The 13,344-nt window shown below is 44.6% G+C and overlaps 1 protein-coding gene across 2 annotated transcripts; it reads right to left on the bottom strand.

Moving 5' to 3' along the window:
* Positions 1 to 1,911: 1,911 nt before the first annotated feature.
* On the bottom strand, positions 1,912 to 10,129 carry CNIH1 (cornichon family AMPA receptor auxiliary protein 1). 2 transcript variants are annotated; one of them, XM_061355634.1, is made up of 6 exons: positions 9,947 to 10,129; positions 8,180 to 8,248; positions 7,866 to 7,913; positions 4,558 to 4,670; positions 3,419 to 3,562; positions 1,912 to 2,672 (listed from the first exon to the last, which is right to left on the bottom strand). In XM_061355634.1, exons 1-6 carry the CDS (start codon positions 10,025 to 10,027, stop codon positions 2,645 to 2,647), a joined length of 483 nt encoding a protein of 160 aa, XP_061211618.1. In that variant the 5' UTR covers positions 10,028 to 10,129; the 3' UTR covers positions 1,912 to 2,644. The 2 variants fall into 2 exon arrangements, with proteins under 2 accessions (XP_061211618.1, XP_061211627.1); XM_061355643.1 differs by lacking the exon at positions 7,866 to 7,913 and having other exon boundaries at positions 9,947 to 10,127.
* Between the last annotated feature and the right edge of the window lie 3,215 nt (positions 10,130 to 13,344).

Consider the following 13,344-nt stretch of genomic DNA (forward strand, 5'->3'; position numbering starts at 1 on the left):
AAAATTACACATTGTCACACTGAATGCTTGAGCAGGGATGGTGTGGGAAGCAAAGTGTGAGTAAGTGCAACCAGGAAACACATGTGAGAAAAACAATTTTATATATGTAGTAATAAGGTGCCAGGTGTCTATTATTACTTAAGAAAGAGAATTTGCAGTTATCACAACTTGAATTCTCATACCCCCAGTACTTTATAGTAAGAGGAGAGGAATTCAGAAGCAGCAAGCAGGAAGTTGCATTGCAATTCCCTGGACAGCCACACTTTGTGTGATGACAACAGCTTAGAAATGGAAAATCTGCAAAGGACGGCCAGTTAACAAAGCTGAAGAAGGACTTCCAACAGAGGAGAGGTTAAATGGGCTTCTCCGCTTGGACAGATGATGTGATGAAGGTGTATTCAATCGTGCCCAGCATAAATAAGGTAGCAAGAGGGAAATTTTCAGTACGTTTTAAAAAAATAAGAGGTATGTGGGACCAGATGAAGTGCAGCAGAACTTTTAAGCAGGTACTTTTTACATACAGAGTAATTCCACTGCAGAACTCACTGCCTGCCAGGGATCTTCCATAGTGGGTTATGAAAGTGCTCAAAAAGCAACTGAATTAACAGAAGAAAAGCTGTTCAAGGGCTGTTGAAGATGCTCAACCTATAGCTCAGGACATCTGTAACATCCAAATACATTCACTGCTCAGGCAGAGAGCTCAGTACGTGCCGTGTTTCATATTCTTTTCCCTCTGTCATTGCTGCTGTCCAACACACCAGCACTGGAGTATCCAAATTTCTGGCTAAAGCCAGTGCAGCCATTGTACAGCTCTTACTGCATCCAACACCCAAGACACCCAAAGTGAACAAATACACAGTTTATACAAAAAAAGTTTTACTAAAACTGGGCACTTGTTCATTATTCTCCAGCACAGCTAAACAAAACAGATTCCTAATTATTACTCCTAAACCCTGCTGTTTGCAGTCACAATTTACAATCCAGTATTATCAATTTATCTGAAACATCTTTACCCCCACCCCATCTACCATTTATCTGCAGACCCAGAAAAAATAAAAGGAAAGCAGAGCTTCCCTTTTCCAGGCATAACTTGATTCAGTGTTCTGTTTTTAAAAGGTATGTAATTATCCACCATGAAACTAAGAGGTGAACACTGCAAGTAGCTGTTCTGTTCAAAAACAAACCAAGGCACCAGGCAAAAATAAGTGTTTCTGCATTTGCGAATCATTTTGTAATTATCATTATTTATTGCACTAAGGAACAGCAGGGCAGCTTCACAATCCCACTTTCTGCTTTGAAAAGGTCTGTAGTACTATTCAAGAGAAATTTCACACGTGTCCTGGTTTCAGCTGGGATAGAGTTAATTTTCTTCCCAGTAGCTGGTGCAGTGCTGTTTGGGCTTTAGTCTGAGAACAATGCTGACAACACACCGATGTTTCAATTGTTGCTTAGCATTTACACCAATCAAGGACTTTTCAGTCTCATGCTCTGACACTGATGGGCACAAGAAGCCAGAAGGAAGCAGAGACAGGACACCTGACCCAAACTAGTCATGCCTAGTATAGAAACAGTGGGGAGTCACCCGGAAGGGACCAATCACTGCTCAGGTCAGGCTGAGCAATTAGATTGTACACCACTTGCGTTTTCTGAGGTTTTGTTTCTTCTCTATTATTGTTATTATTGTTGGTATTTTTTCTGTTATCACTATTTTTTATTTTAGTTATTGTTCTTATCTCTACCCATGGGGGTTACAACTCTTTTGATTCTCCTCCCCATCCTGCTCAGGGGAGGGGGAAAGGTGGAGTGAGCGAGCAGCTGCCTGGTGCTGAGTTACTGGATGGGTTAAAACCATAATGAAAAATTACTCAAAGAGTAACTCAAGAGTATTTTCATCATTGGACTCAATAAATGTTGCAGATTTGTCCATTTGTTAATAAGACAGCACACACATTAACAAAAACAACCGTCATTTAAATTCATTCCTTTGTGGACAATTCAACTTCTATCACAGTGACAGACAGTCGAGATTAAAGCAAGGTTAACGTTTGGAGAAAATACAGAACTCTCTGAATCATGCATATACAGGGAAAATTAACCAGATAGAAAACAAAACCCAAAATGAACCAAAATAGAACTCTTACTTTTGCAATTGTGTCCATGAATTCATCTCCTAAAACTGACATCGCCTACAGGTAAAGCACAGACAGCAATTCCAGTCCTTCCCAAGCCCTCAGCACCTACAGCTGATTTACAGTTAGAGTGGGATACACAAGTCCAGATGAGCTACTACAAAGCCCAGCCTAAAAGAGACCCCTAGTGTGCTAAGGCTAGTCAGTAACCGATACCTATGTGGAGATTAGGGCTGTTCCTTGTGGAGTGCAAAGTCAAAACTTTTCAAACCCAGTAACCTTTGTATTAATTTACATACAATTCATTCATTTCAGTGTCCCAGTAAAATAAGAAAACAGTCTTTCCACAAGTATAAAATGTGGAAATGTTTTAAAAAGAGGGGTCATTGTTTTCTAACGCAAATGCGATCATCAGATTTCATATTTAACCTTGGTAAGAGGTTCTTGTTGTAAAGAATCCATGTTTTGTGGCTTTTGCATGCACTTAACTGGAAGGAAGCTTGCTGAATGCCTTCTTAAGAGCTCACCAGAACATAAATCATGCTGGAAAATAAAATAAAAATATTACAATGCATCATTTTCATTAGTGTTATACATTTAATTCTACATATGTATCCTATATTCTAAGGCGCAGACCTGTGAGAGGTACAGGGATTGTGACTGCAGGCTTTACACAAAACACATCAGAGGGGCATTATAAAGTACAATTGTCACTAGAGCAAGTGACACGCTAACAGGGAGCCTGTATAATCACAATGCTGATGTGCTAAAAGCCACAACTGTTGCAGCCATGTTGCAGGAAGCCCAGCGTGCCCAGAGGAAGGGCTGCACGCTGCTTCTGTGTCACACCATCCTAATGACAAGCTTGCTTTGGCTCAGAGGAAGAACTGGGAGGAAGAACCAGGCAGCAGCACTGGCTTTTGTGCCTCTCACCCCTGTTAACCCTCGGAATGACTCTTCTACCTTTGACTTCAACAAAGATCATATTTACATCAATATAACTACTTATTCTATAAATAGTCTTAATGCAAACAGGGGGGGATTATATTATGCTAAAAGAAGAAGAAAAGCTTGGAGCTTTCCAGCCTCCAGTCATGGTATACATATTCAAAACAGTAATTCTGGCCAAGTTAAGACTTACGGTTTAAAACATAATAAATGGTGATTGTGGATTCTTTTTCAGGGAAGTTGGCGCTATATATGTTCCTATATACAAAATCTTTCTTGTGCAACAAGACAAAATGTCAAATTGAAAATCAGATGGGAGACAGAGGAAAAACAAAACTTACCCATACAGGTAGTAAAAAAATGATAGAAGGTAGAATGCTAATTTGCACCATCCTTCTTTCTGGCAATAGGCTAATATATCTGCATTCATGATTGTTGTAGGATCATACAGACCAGGGCCACTCATCACGGGTCTACTCATGTATCTGAAAGCAAAGCGCAGTTAGTTTTGTGGTGACGGTGATGGGAATCACTGTCTCCAGCCCACTCCCGGCCCCCTCCCCAAGTACTAGCAGAATCAGGACACGGAAACACATCCCTCAGAAAAGCCCATCAGCTCCATGTAGGAGATGGCAAACTGCAAGAGCGATACAAAGCTCCAAACTGAACCTGCCTATGGAAGAGCTCTCACAGGCTCACCTCACCATGACAGCTCACCTCAGCCTTAAACCATGATGAGCTCTGGTACACCAAAAGGAAGTAGGACAAATTCAGAAACAAATGAAAAACGGGATTCCTTATAAAAGCGTCGGAGAAGCTCCAGAAGAGACCAACATACAACGCTGTGTAACCAACAGCCTTTCCTCATTAAAGAACACATGCTGGCTGCCATGCTGAAGGAATAGTCACACAGACCAGTACAAAATGAGCCCAAAAATGTAGTTTAACATAGGCTACTAGTGAAAGGAACAGTCCTACCTCCACCTCTCCAACCCCTCCTCTCACCAGGACTGGCACAGATATTGCTGCAAAGTGGAAGCTGTTTGGCTGGGTTACAAGTCACCCAGACCAGCTACCTCCTGCAGCTCCCTGCACAGGCCTAATACCAGCTAATACAGACATTATACCTAATACATGGAGAGGTGGAGCCCATGTCTCAGTGGCGGGAGGAAAGCGGGATTGTGGCTGCTGCCGGCAAGCCACAGTGTGAAACCGCAGTAGTGTATCCCTCTGACATGGCAGCTACCTCCAACCACCCACAACACAACTCCATTCCTGCATAGCACGAGAGAGTAAAACCCAAAAGTGACAACAGAGAAAGCAAAGTGATGGTTCTTATAACCATGGCCTAAACTTCCTCAATGCCCTACCAGAAAGCATCTTTATTTGCCAAAGACACAGAACACTGAACAGGAAGCACTGCAACAGGAGAATGAGTAACAATGAACGTGAGTACAGATGCCAGACTCGTCAATATTACCTCCAAATATGATAAGCCAGCAAAGGCATATTGAGACCCAGCGTAAGCCACTCTGCTGCACAGAGAAACATAACACAGAAGAATGCATGGATGAGGTACTCTGGAAGTACAAGCTGGAAAAGAAAAATATGAGTTAGGAAGTCTCAATTACTCAAAGCAAAATGCATGGGGTTTAATCTATTAAAATACTACTCAAAAACAATGCTAACAAGATTGCAGAAAGTGAAAACAACAACTAGCAGTGTGTGCCTTGCTGTTTTCACATGGTAATTCATGAACCATGAAGGAAAATTTACAAAACTAAACGCTCAGACCAATTTTTTTTATTCCTTCTATTAATTTAAGTGCACCATTAACAGGTTTTGTGCTTTGTACGTGACCTTCACAACAGAAGAGTTCATAGAGATATTTCTGCTCATGCAACAGTGAAATATCAGTAGGAAACATGCTCCGTAGAACGGTTTATAGGCAAAAAGATGTTTTGGTTTTCCCTGTTTTGCAGCTTTGCTTTGGTATTCACTCAAACATCACTTTCCAAAGTCAAACTACTGCCGGGATGTAGCCCCTCAGGCAGAGCTTCACACACAAGAGCAGTGGTAACAGCGCCTGCGGCGCACAAGGAGGGCTCGACAGCAGCCACACACATAGTTTGTTGACCAGTTTCATTTTCCTTCCCCAGTGTGCATGCTCTCCGGCATCATGCTTCCCAAGCAGAAGCCCACAGAGCTGTCAGTTTACTATGAAATCACGGGAAACGTGAAATTCCAGGTAGTCTTAGTGCTATTAATAGGAATCATATGGAGAGATACAAAGATTAAACACATGCAAAGAGCCAGCAGAAGCCCATACCCAGCACAAGAGTAAGCTCTTCTAAAACAAGTCACCCCAGAGTGATACGGGTTACTCCTTCACCATGTAGCTCAGAAAAGAGGAAATCTGTACAATTCTGACTTCTCAACTCAGGACACTAAAACATCTCCTCATGAAAAACAGAATCATAGAATAGTTAGGGTTGGAAAGGACCTTAAGATCAAGTTCCAACCGCCTGCCACAGGCAGGAACACCCCACACTAAACCATGTCACCCAAGGCTCTGTCCAGCCTGGCCTTGAACACTTCCAGGGATGAAGCTGTCACCACTTCTTTTGGCAACCCATTCCAGTGCCTCACCACCCTCATAGTAAAGAACTTCTTCCTTATATCCAATCTAAACTTCCCCTGTTTAAGTTTTAACCCGTTACCCCTTGTCCTATCACTACAGTCCCTAACGAAGAGTCCCTCCCCCGCATCCTTAAGGTACTAGAACGCTGCTATGAGGTCTCCACGCAGCCTTCTCTTCTCCAGGCTGAACAGCCCCAACTTTCTCAGCCTGTCTTCATATGGGAGGTGCTCCAGTCCCCTGATCATCCTTGCGGCCCTCCTCTGGACTTGTTCCAACAGCTCCATGTCCTTTTTATGTTGAGGACACCAGAACTCCACTTCTACCCAAAGACTTCAGTTGTCTACATTTCAGTGGTTTAACAGTTTGCTCATTCTCTCAGTCTGCTTTAAACCCCCCAAAATATCTTCCTAGACATATAAAACCTACCATCAGACATTCTCACACTGCTGCTACAACATTCTGCTTCTCTAAATGAAGACTACCACACAGAGCAAACTTGAATCAACATCAACAAAAAGAAGCTGTCACACAGGAAACGTTTCAAGTAAATATTTTCACCCAGATCCTTCTTTGTATACTCACCATTTACAATTTGGCATTTACATATCCAAAACACAATGCACTTGGCAGCCTCCTAAGGCAGATTTACCAGGTTGGAAAATCCGTAGTTTATTTTAACTACACATCTCAAAACAGGTTTTTTCTTTCTCTTGTTTCTTAGAGCCTACTCCCACACCACAGTACCTGCCTCTCAAACGCACTGCACCTGATCCTCCCTGGCTATCCTAAAGAAAAATTAACTACATGAAATTCCACCATGATATTTATTTCAGAAGCGAGGGAGGAAGAAATCTCCTTGCTGTGAAGAGACACAACTACAACCAGAGCAGGGAAGAGAGCATCAGCGGCATACTGAGCAGTTACTATTTTGGGCTGATCTTTCCACTGAGGCGCCTCCATTCCTACCAGGATTTTTGATTCTTTGCAGAGGCAAACAACACTTCAGTGTGTTTGTCCAGCACCATTTACCGGATCCCAAGAGTCTGGAACTTAACTTCACTTTTAGTGGCTACTCTACTTTCACAAGAACAGCAAATATGAAGTTATTTAGTATTTTCAGTTCACAAAGCTATCAGATAAATAAACACTACATGCATGTGGGTTAACAGAAGGTTAATATTTGTGTTAAACATGCACATTATAATACTTCAGAGGTTGCAATAAGATTATAATGCATAAATGTAATGAGAATTTGCCTTTCCCCATACTGTAGCAGGGATGACCGTAGAACAGATCAAGCAAGGGAAACTGTTAGATGCACAACCATCAAGCGGCAAATCTCACCCTCTGAGATGCAATCCTCTGCCTGCCACCTCTTCTCCTCCCCACCCATTCTCATGCTGCAATACTCACTGGCAATTGATGTTTAACGCTTGGGTTTTCTGCCCCAAACTACTGCAAATTCATTTTTCATTTGCGTAATTTACTTAACTCTTCAGAACACAACCCAGGCCACACTGCTATGCTGTCCCTATATTCTACCTCAGCCCGGGCACACCAAGCTGAAAACCCATGAGGAATGTACAAAAACCCAGCTGTATCAAACAACACGCTCTTTAACAAGCATCCCTCTTATTATCAGCCTGTTACAGACGCAAGCAGATAGTTTGCCTCTAATTCTTTTCATAAACCAAGGAGTGTCGGGAGTTGTACCCAAGAGAGGACAACAACAAGATACACCCCTGATCCTGGACAAAGAAGTGAAGATAACACCTACCAGGCTGCATCCCCTAAATCCTCTGAGATCAGAATATATTTGGGCAATGCTTAAAAAAACAAATAGCCTCCTATAATCTCAGAGTTCAGTAAGTCTTGAAAAACACTAGTTATGTCTACCTCAAGTTACTTCAGCTGACCAAGAGGATATCTAACTGGCATGTAACAGTTTTCCCCACTTCACTGGGTAAGCAAGCAAATCATTTTGCACAAAATATGGAAATCCATGGAGTTGCTATAAACCCCGACAAACAAAGAGTGAGCAGATGAACAGGCACACTAAACAAAACAGCTTAATAGTACTACAAACGTTCCTAACAAAATGAAAGGGAAGTGGCATTAAGAACATTAAACTGAAAAGCAGTACACACCTTTAATGCAATTTTGACTCTTTTAATCTTTTTGACCTTTTCAACTGTCTTTGTGCCGAAAACGTAGAAAGCAGATTGAAAGAATGTTAGTAGAGGACAGCTGACAAGATCACCAGCAGATTAACAACAGTCAGAATATTCAACTTGAAAGTAAAGAATCAGACAAAGAAGTTTCCATAGAACTTCTATCAAACAGCCAGGTTTTGTCAACCCAGGTGCAATTCTATTGCCTAGTTTGATTACATCAAACACCAAAAACAAGCACTTGCATATATTTATTAACAAAACCCCCAAATTTATAGCATGCTACTCACAGGATTGAGTGTATTACATTGGTCTATGGGATTCTTGTAATCAGTCTTCAGTTCATCAAACGCTATAATCTAGAAAAAAGTAACAATGAAACAGTTGTGATTCTTCCGTCCAGGAGCAACAATGCGTTTTAACCATGAAAAAGTAACGTTTTGGCACAGAGCAGTAACATCCACCCAGAACACTGCTTCTGCCAAGTTCTAACTTCGTAAACGCGCAGGTCAGACACGTTTAAAACTGGTTATACAAATGAGAAAGCAGAAGACACTTCAGGTGTTCAAAGCCCTCTGCCCACACCCCACTTTCCTGCCTCCCACCAGCAAGGAATTCCCAACATCCCTCCCAGCAGCTCCTAACCCCCCACTCCCTGCGCACAGACCCATTCCATGCACCCACCCCAAACATCACCAGTGACTCTCTTGGTAACCTGAACTAAGAAAAGTCAGCAGCAATCTTAACAGCAGACAGATGGTTTGTCTTATTGTCAAAGTAAATGCTGACTCCACATATATGTGCAAAAGGTGCATCCATAAAGAAACCACACAGACTCGAGCTTTTCATGTCATAAAAGTGAGACAAAGGTGCAGCATGAAATACAGCAAAAGCCACTCTATGGAAGATATGTCTTGCCAGGCATTATGTCCTCTTCTAGAGAAATATCTCACAGCTGACCCTAGGTAGGTTCCTATTTGCTCAGCTCTCAAAAATTAAGTCTCAGTATAAAGCACAAAAAAACCCCACATCACACAACATGGAATTCATTATTTTTTGTTAAATAAGCAGCCAGACTGACTTCAGACTGACATCTTCATAAGAATCACGGAATGGTTTGGGTTGGAAGGGACCTCAAAGCTTATCCAGTTCCAACCCCCTGCCATGGGCAGGGACACCTTCCACTAGACCAGGTTGCTCCAAGCCCCATTCAGCCTGGCCCAGAATATTCCCAAGCATGGGGCAGCCACAGCTTCTCTGGGCAACCTGTGCCAGGGCCTCAGCACCCTCACTGGGAAGAACTTCTGCCTAATGTCTAATCTAAATACACTCTGTTTTAAAAAAACAGCTCGTATTTAAAACACCGCTCATTTAAACGGCTGTATCTTCTATGAGCGCTCCAAAATCCACGTTATCCGCAGACGAGCACTGCCAGGTTTCTCCCTCTTCAGGCCAAGTATGACGCCGCTGCCTCAGCCCCAGCTCTTGATGGGGCTGTGCCTACCGGCCTCGCCGCTCCGGAGCTTCCACTGGGCCCCTTCCCCCGGGTAGGCAGGAGATCCCTGTCTGATCCCCAGAAGCTTCCAGCCCACACGCTGTGGCTCAGGGGGGCTTCTCACCGGAGAGCCCTGCGTGACACACCTCGGCCCTGCCGGCCGCGGCTTCACATTCAGCTCCAGCCGGGCTGTGTGCTCCGAAGGCGGCCTCGGCTGTGCCCTCCTCCCACCCTTCTCCGTGCTATCCTCGGTCCTTAATTGCCGCCGGCCCGGCACACAGAGGGGTAAAGCACGTCCCGCCGCAAGAGCGGACACGGGCCGCCCCTTCAGGCGGACTGACGGGCACCATGCCGGCCTGCGCCGGCCCCCCAGGGAGAGCAGCCTGCCGAGCGCCCAGGGACCCCACCCGGAAGGGCCGCACTCCGCACCCGCAGGACCCGCTGTCGGGCCGGCTCGGCGGCCGTCCCCTCAGGCGGGGCGGCGGGAAGGGAGTGGGAGAGCGGCGCCTCAGGCCGCGGGGAAAGGCCGGCGGAAAGAGCGAGCCGCCCGGCCCGCACTCACATGCCAGATGGCGAAGAAGATGAGCGCGGCGGTGAGCAGCAGCGCCAGCATGTAGCAGAAGGCGGCGAACGTAAAGGCCATGGCGGCGGGGCCGGGCGAACCGCGGCGGGCTGCGAGCAGCGCAGGGAGAGCCGGGAGCGGGCATTCACCGCCGGGAGGGGCCGCCAGCCACGCCCCACGGGAGCGCCCTCTGCCGGGGACCGCCGGCACCGCCGCCGTAGCCTTGGGGAGTGACCCGCGGGGCCCCGGGTGAGCACGGACCTGCCCCTCGGCAGGGCAGAACGTGGCGCGGGGTAAAGAGCGGGAGGCGGCAGTGACCGAGGGGGTTGCTGGCTCCTGTGAGGGGAGGAGGGAAGTGCGTACCCCTGAGGAGCGGTGTCACTGGGGCATACAGCCCCTCATCGGTACCGCCTGGAGCCTGCCGGGAGGAAATGGATAGTGATTAAGGTAGATTTCACATCGATTCCTGCATAGGCTTAATCTCGATACAAGGCAGAAGTTCTTCCCTATGAGGGTGGTGAAGCACTGGCACAGGGTGCCCAGAGAAGCTGTGGCTGCCTCATCCCTGGCAGTGTTCAAGTCCAGGTTGGACACAGGGTCTTGGAGCAACCTGGTCTAGTGGAAGGTGTCCCTGCTCATGGCAGGGGGGTTGAACTGGATGAGCTTTACGGTCCCTTCCAACCCAAACCGTTCTGTGACTCTGCGATTTTCCTTCTGCAGGGCCAGATAAAAGTAATTTCAGCTTTAAGTAGGGATATCTCATGGTAACTGACAATCTGGGTAATTGCTGCAGCCATTCCCTCCAGACAAACAACAGTAGTAATGGGGGTTGGCCTGCATGACCTTTGAAGGTCCTTTCCAACCCAAACTATTCTATGAGTTCCATAAAACTAATAGCTGCCAAATAATATTTTCCAGTGACATCTGCCAGAAAGCTTTACACACAGTAATTGACTGTCACAAGGAGAGATGAGCAGAAGCTTTATGTCCTTCACCAAAATAAGAGGGAAAAGTGTAGCAAACGAGTTGTCTTTGGGAAATCAGTTGTTGCGAACATAAAATTGATCTTTCAGCATAAAATCACTTACCCACAAACTACTCCCATAAAACCTCCATGGTGTCATTATGAACTTCAACTGAAACCTAGAAGAGACCTGAAAATTAACCTTAGTGAATATTAGTTAAAAGGTAAGAAAGTAAAGGAGATGTGGCTCTGGCAGTGCATCACAGCCACCCTCCAACAGTCCTTATCCCTTGCTCCTGAGGAATGAGTTAGAAACAACAGGAGACCAAAGCCTTCCTCTGCAATAAGCTATTTTTGTACAGACAACTTACCAAATGTTTCATTAGAATGTATTTATTAGCATAGCTCATTTCCTACCTCGAGAAGACTCCAGATGCATAGAACACTTATTTCCAAGCCCATCTGACAGGACTCTGCTGGAAGACCTAATATTCTGTCGCCAAACTCCTGTTTTCAGGCTGTTCCTAAGCAGTCCAAGGAGGGTCATTTGCATCAGAAGAGCTGTGGCATGTACAGAAGATGAAGATGTGTGTAAACATCCTGCTATAACTTGGAATTGGGTAGTGCTGCTTTTCAATCGCAATATGGAAACCAGCAGTTTGATCCATTGGAGGTAGATACCCAGTTACAAAGGCACCCAGATGTAGTGATCATCACTGCCTGAACTGTTACACCTAGAGCCTCGCTGACAAGCCAAAGCCCTGTAGAATTACAGGTGTTTTGGCACTAAGCCTTTTAATACAGCTCAAGAAAGAGACCTGGCTCCCCACAAGACCCATAAGAAGCCACCAGGTTCACGTGTAACACAGGAATTTGTCCTTCAAGACACATAAATGTGCAGTAAGGACTCCACACAGGCTTAGGCCAAGCCAGTGTTCATGTAAGACCTGGGCAGGCCAGCACCACACTGTCAGCAGCTGTTTGAACACACAAGTCATTGCAGCAGTAAGATTTCCTTCCCAGCACTCCAGCTGGTTGGTTTGGACTGGGATGCATGATCTGAATTAGCTGAAACAGGGGAAAGAAAAGGGAAACGATCTGTGCTGTACCTGAATAAGCAATGGGGTTTCATTCAGCATTCTTTTACAACAGAACATTGTGCAACAGGGATATGTAGTACCAGAAATAACAAGGTGTGTCAGCCATGTACTTGCATTTGCAATTAATATTGGTTCTGCCTCAAGGAATGTGACATTTTATTGGCTCTGATGCTTGCATGCCATTCAACTGCAATTATCTTGTCAGGAGAAATGGAATGCAGCTGTAATCTCATGCAACACAGATCTGTTCATTGAAGGATTTCTTGTGTTATAGATTGTCTTTTTAAGATAACACAAAAGGAAATTAAAAGTAATTTCTATAGAAAAGGGTCTAATCAATTCTCGTTCATTTATTTAGGATCTTAAACAATGTTTCTCAAATCCAATCAAATAAAATCAAATAAATCAACCAAAATGAGTACTTGGATTAAACTTTGTAAACAATGTAAGGAAGACACAGATCTGGAAGACACAGAGATCTGGCGATGGCCTACAGCCTTTAAGGCACTGTCCTTTTATCCTGGATTCACTGAGTTTAATCCTGATTGGAATCCCAAGGGAAAATGTCAGTGTCTGTTCACTTCATCTTAAATCCCTCTCAAGTATTTTTCCTTGTCACAAAACAGTCATATCATCAGTCATAACTCAGCACGTTTTTTTAGGTGAAGAAGACTCTGGCAGGTCGTGACAGCAGTGCTCTGGCAGAGAGCTGCGAGAAAAGGTTACAGAGCAATATGTCTGAAATAGCATGGTAGAAATGCCTGGGTTAATGACATCTGTTGACATCAAAAATAATATCCCTGCAAAACAGTCATTTTAGTTGCAAGTATCGGGGAAGAATCTAATACTGTTGAACTCAGTAATAAAATTCCTGCTGATTTCAGTACAGATTTCACTTCCTGGGTGTTCAGGAGAGGAAAATCTGAGTGTTTACCTGCAATCCAGTAGAGACTCCAAGTACCTCTGACATATTGTGGCAGAGGTCACCTTTCTGCACACCTTTTTGATACACGTCAGAAGCAGCAATGCCATCTCCGCACCTGCTTACCTCACATTTGCGCCAACAGACAGCAGGGTAGAAGATGGTGGTTCACTGATCAATCCTTAGCAGAGTGAAAAGATCCCTGGACTTGCAAGCTTCCTTCCCAAACCAGCAAGTATCCTTCCCTGTTGCACTTAATAACTCATCTTTGGAATCCCTGGTTAGACTCTACCATTATGTATGCGACCACGTAAACAAACCGATGTTACGAATTCATTTCCAGGTGAAAGTGAGTCTCAAGGGAAATCAGAATTACATTTAAAAGTCAATTTCAGAACACAGACACTGCCAG

This window comes from Neopsephotus bourkii, unplaced genomic scaffold (genome assembly GCF_033783945.1).
Source record: "Neopsephotus bourkii isolate Nb327-2 ecotype Australia unplaced genomic scaffold, CSIRO-AGI_Nbou_v1 NB_95, whole genome shotgun sequence".
Classification (NCBI taxonomy): Eukaryota; Metazoa; Chordata; class Aves; order Psittaciformes; family Psittacidae; genus Neopsephotus; species Neopsephotus bourkii.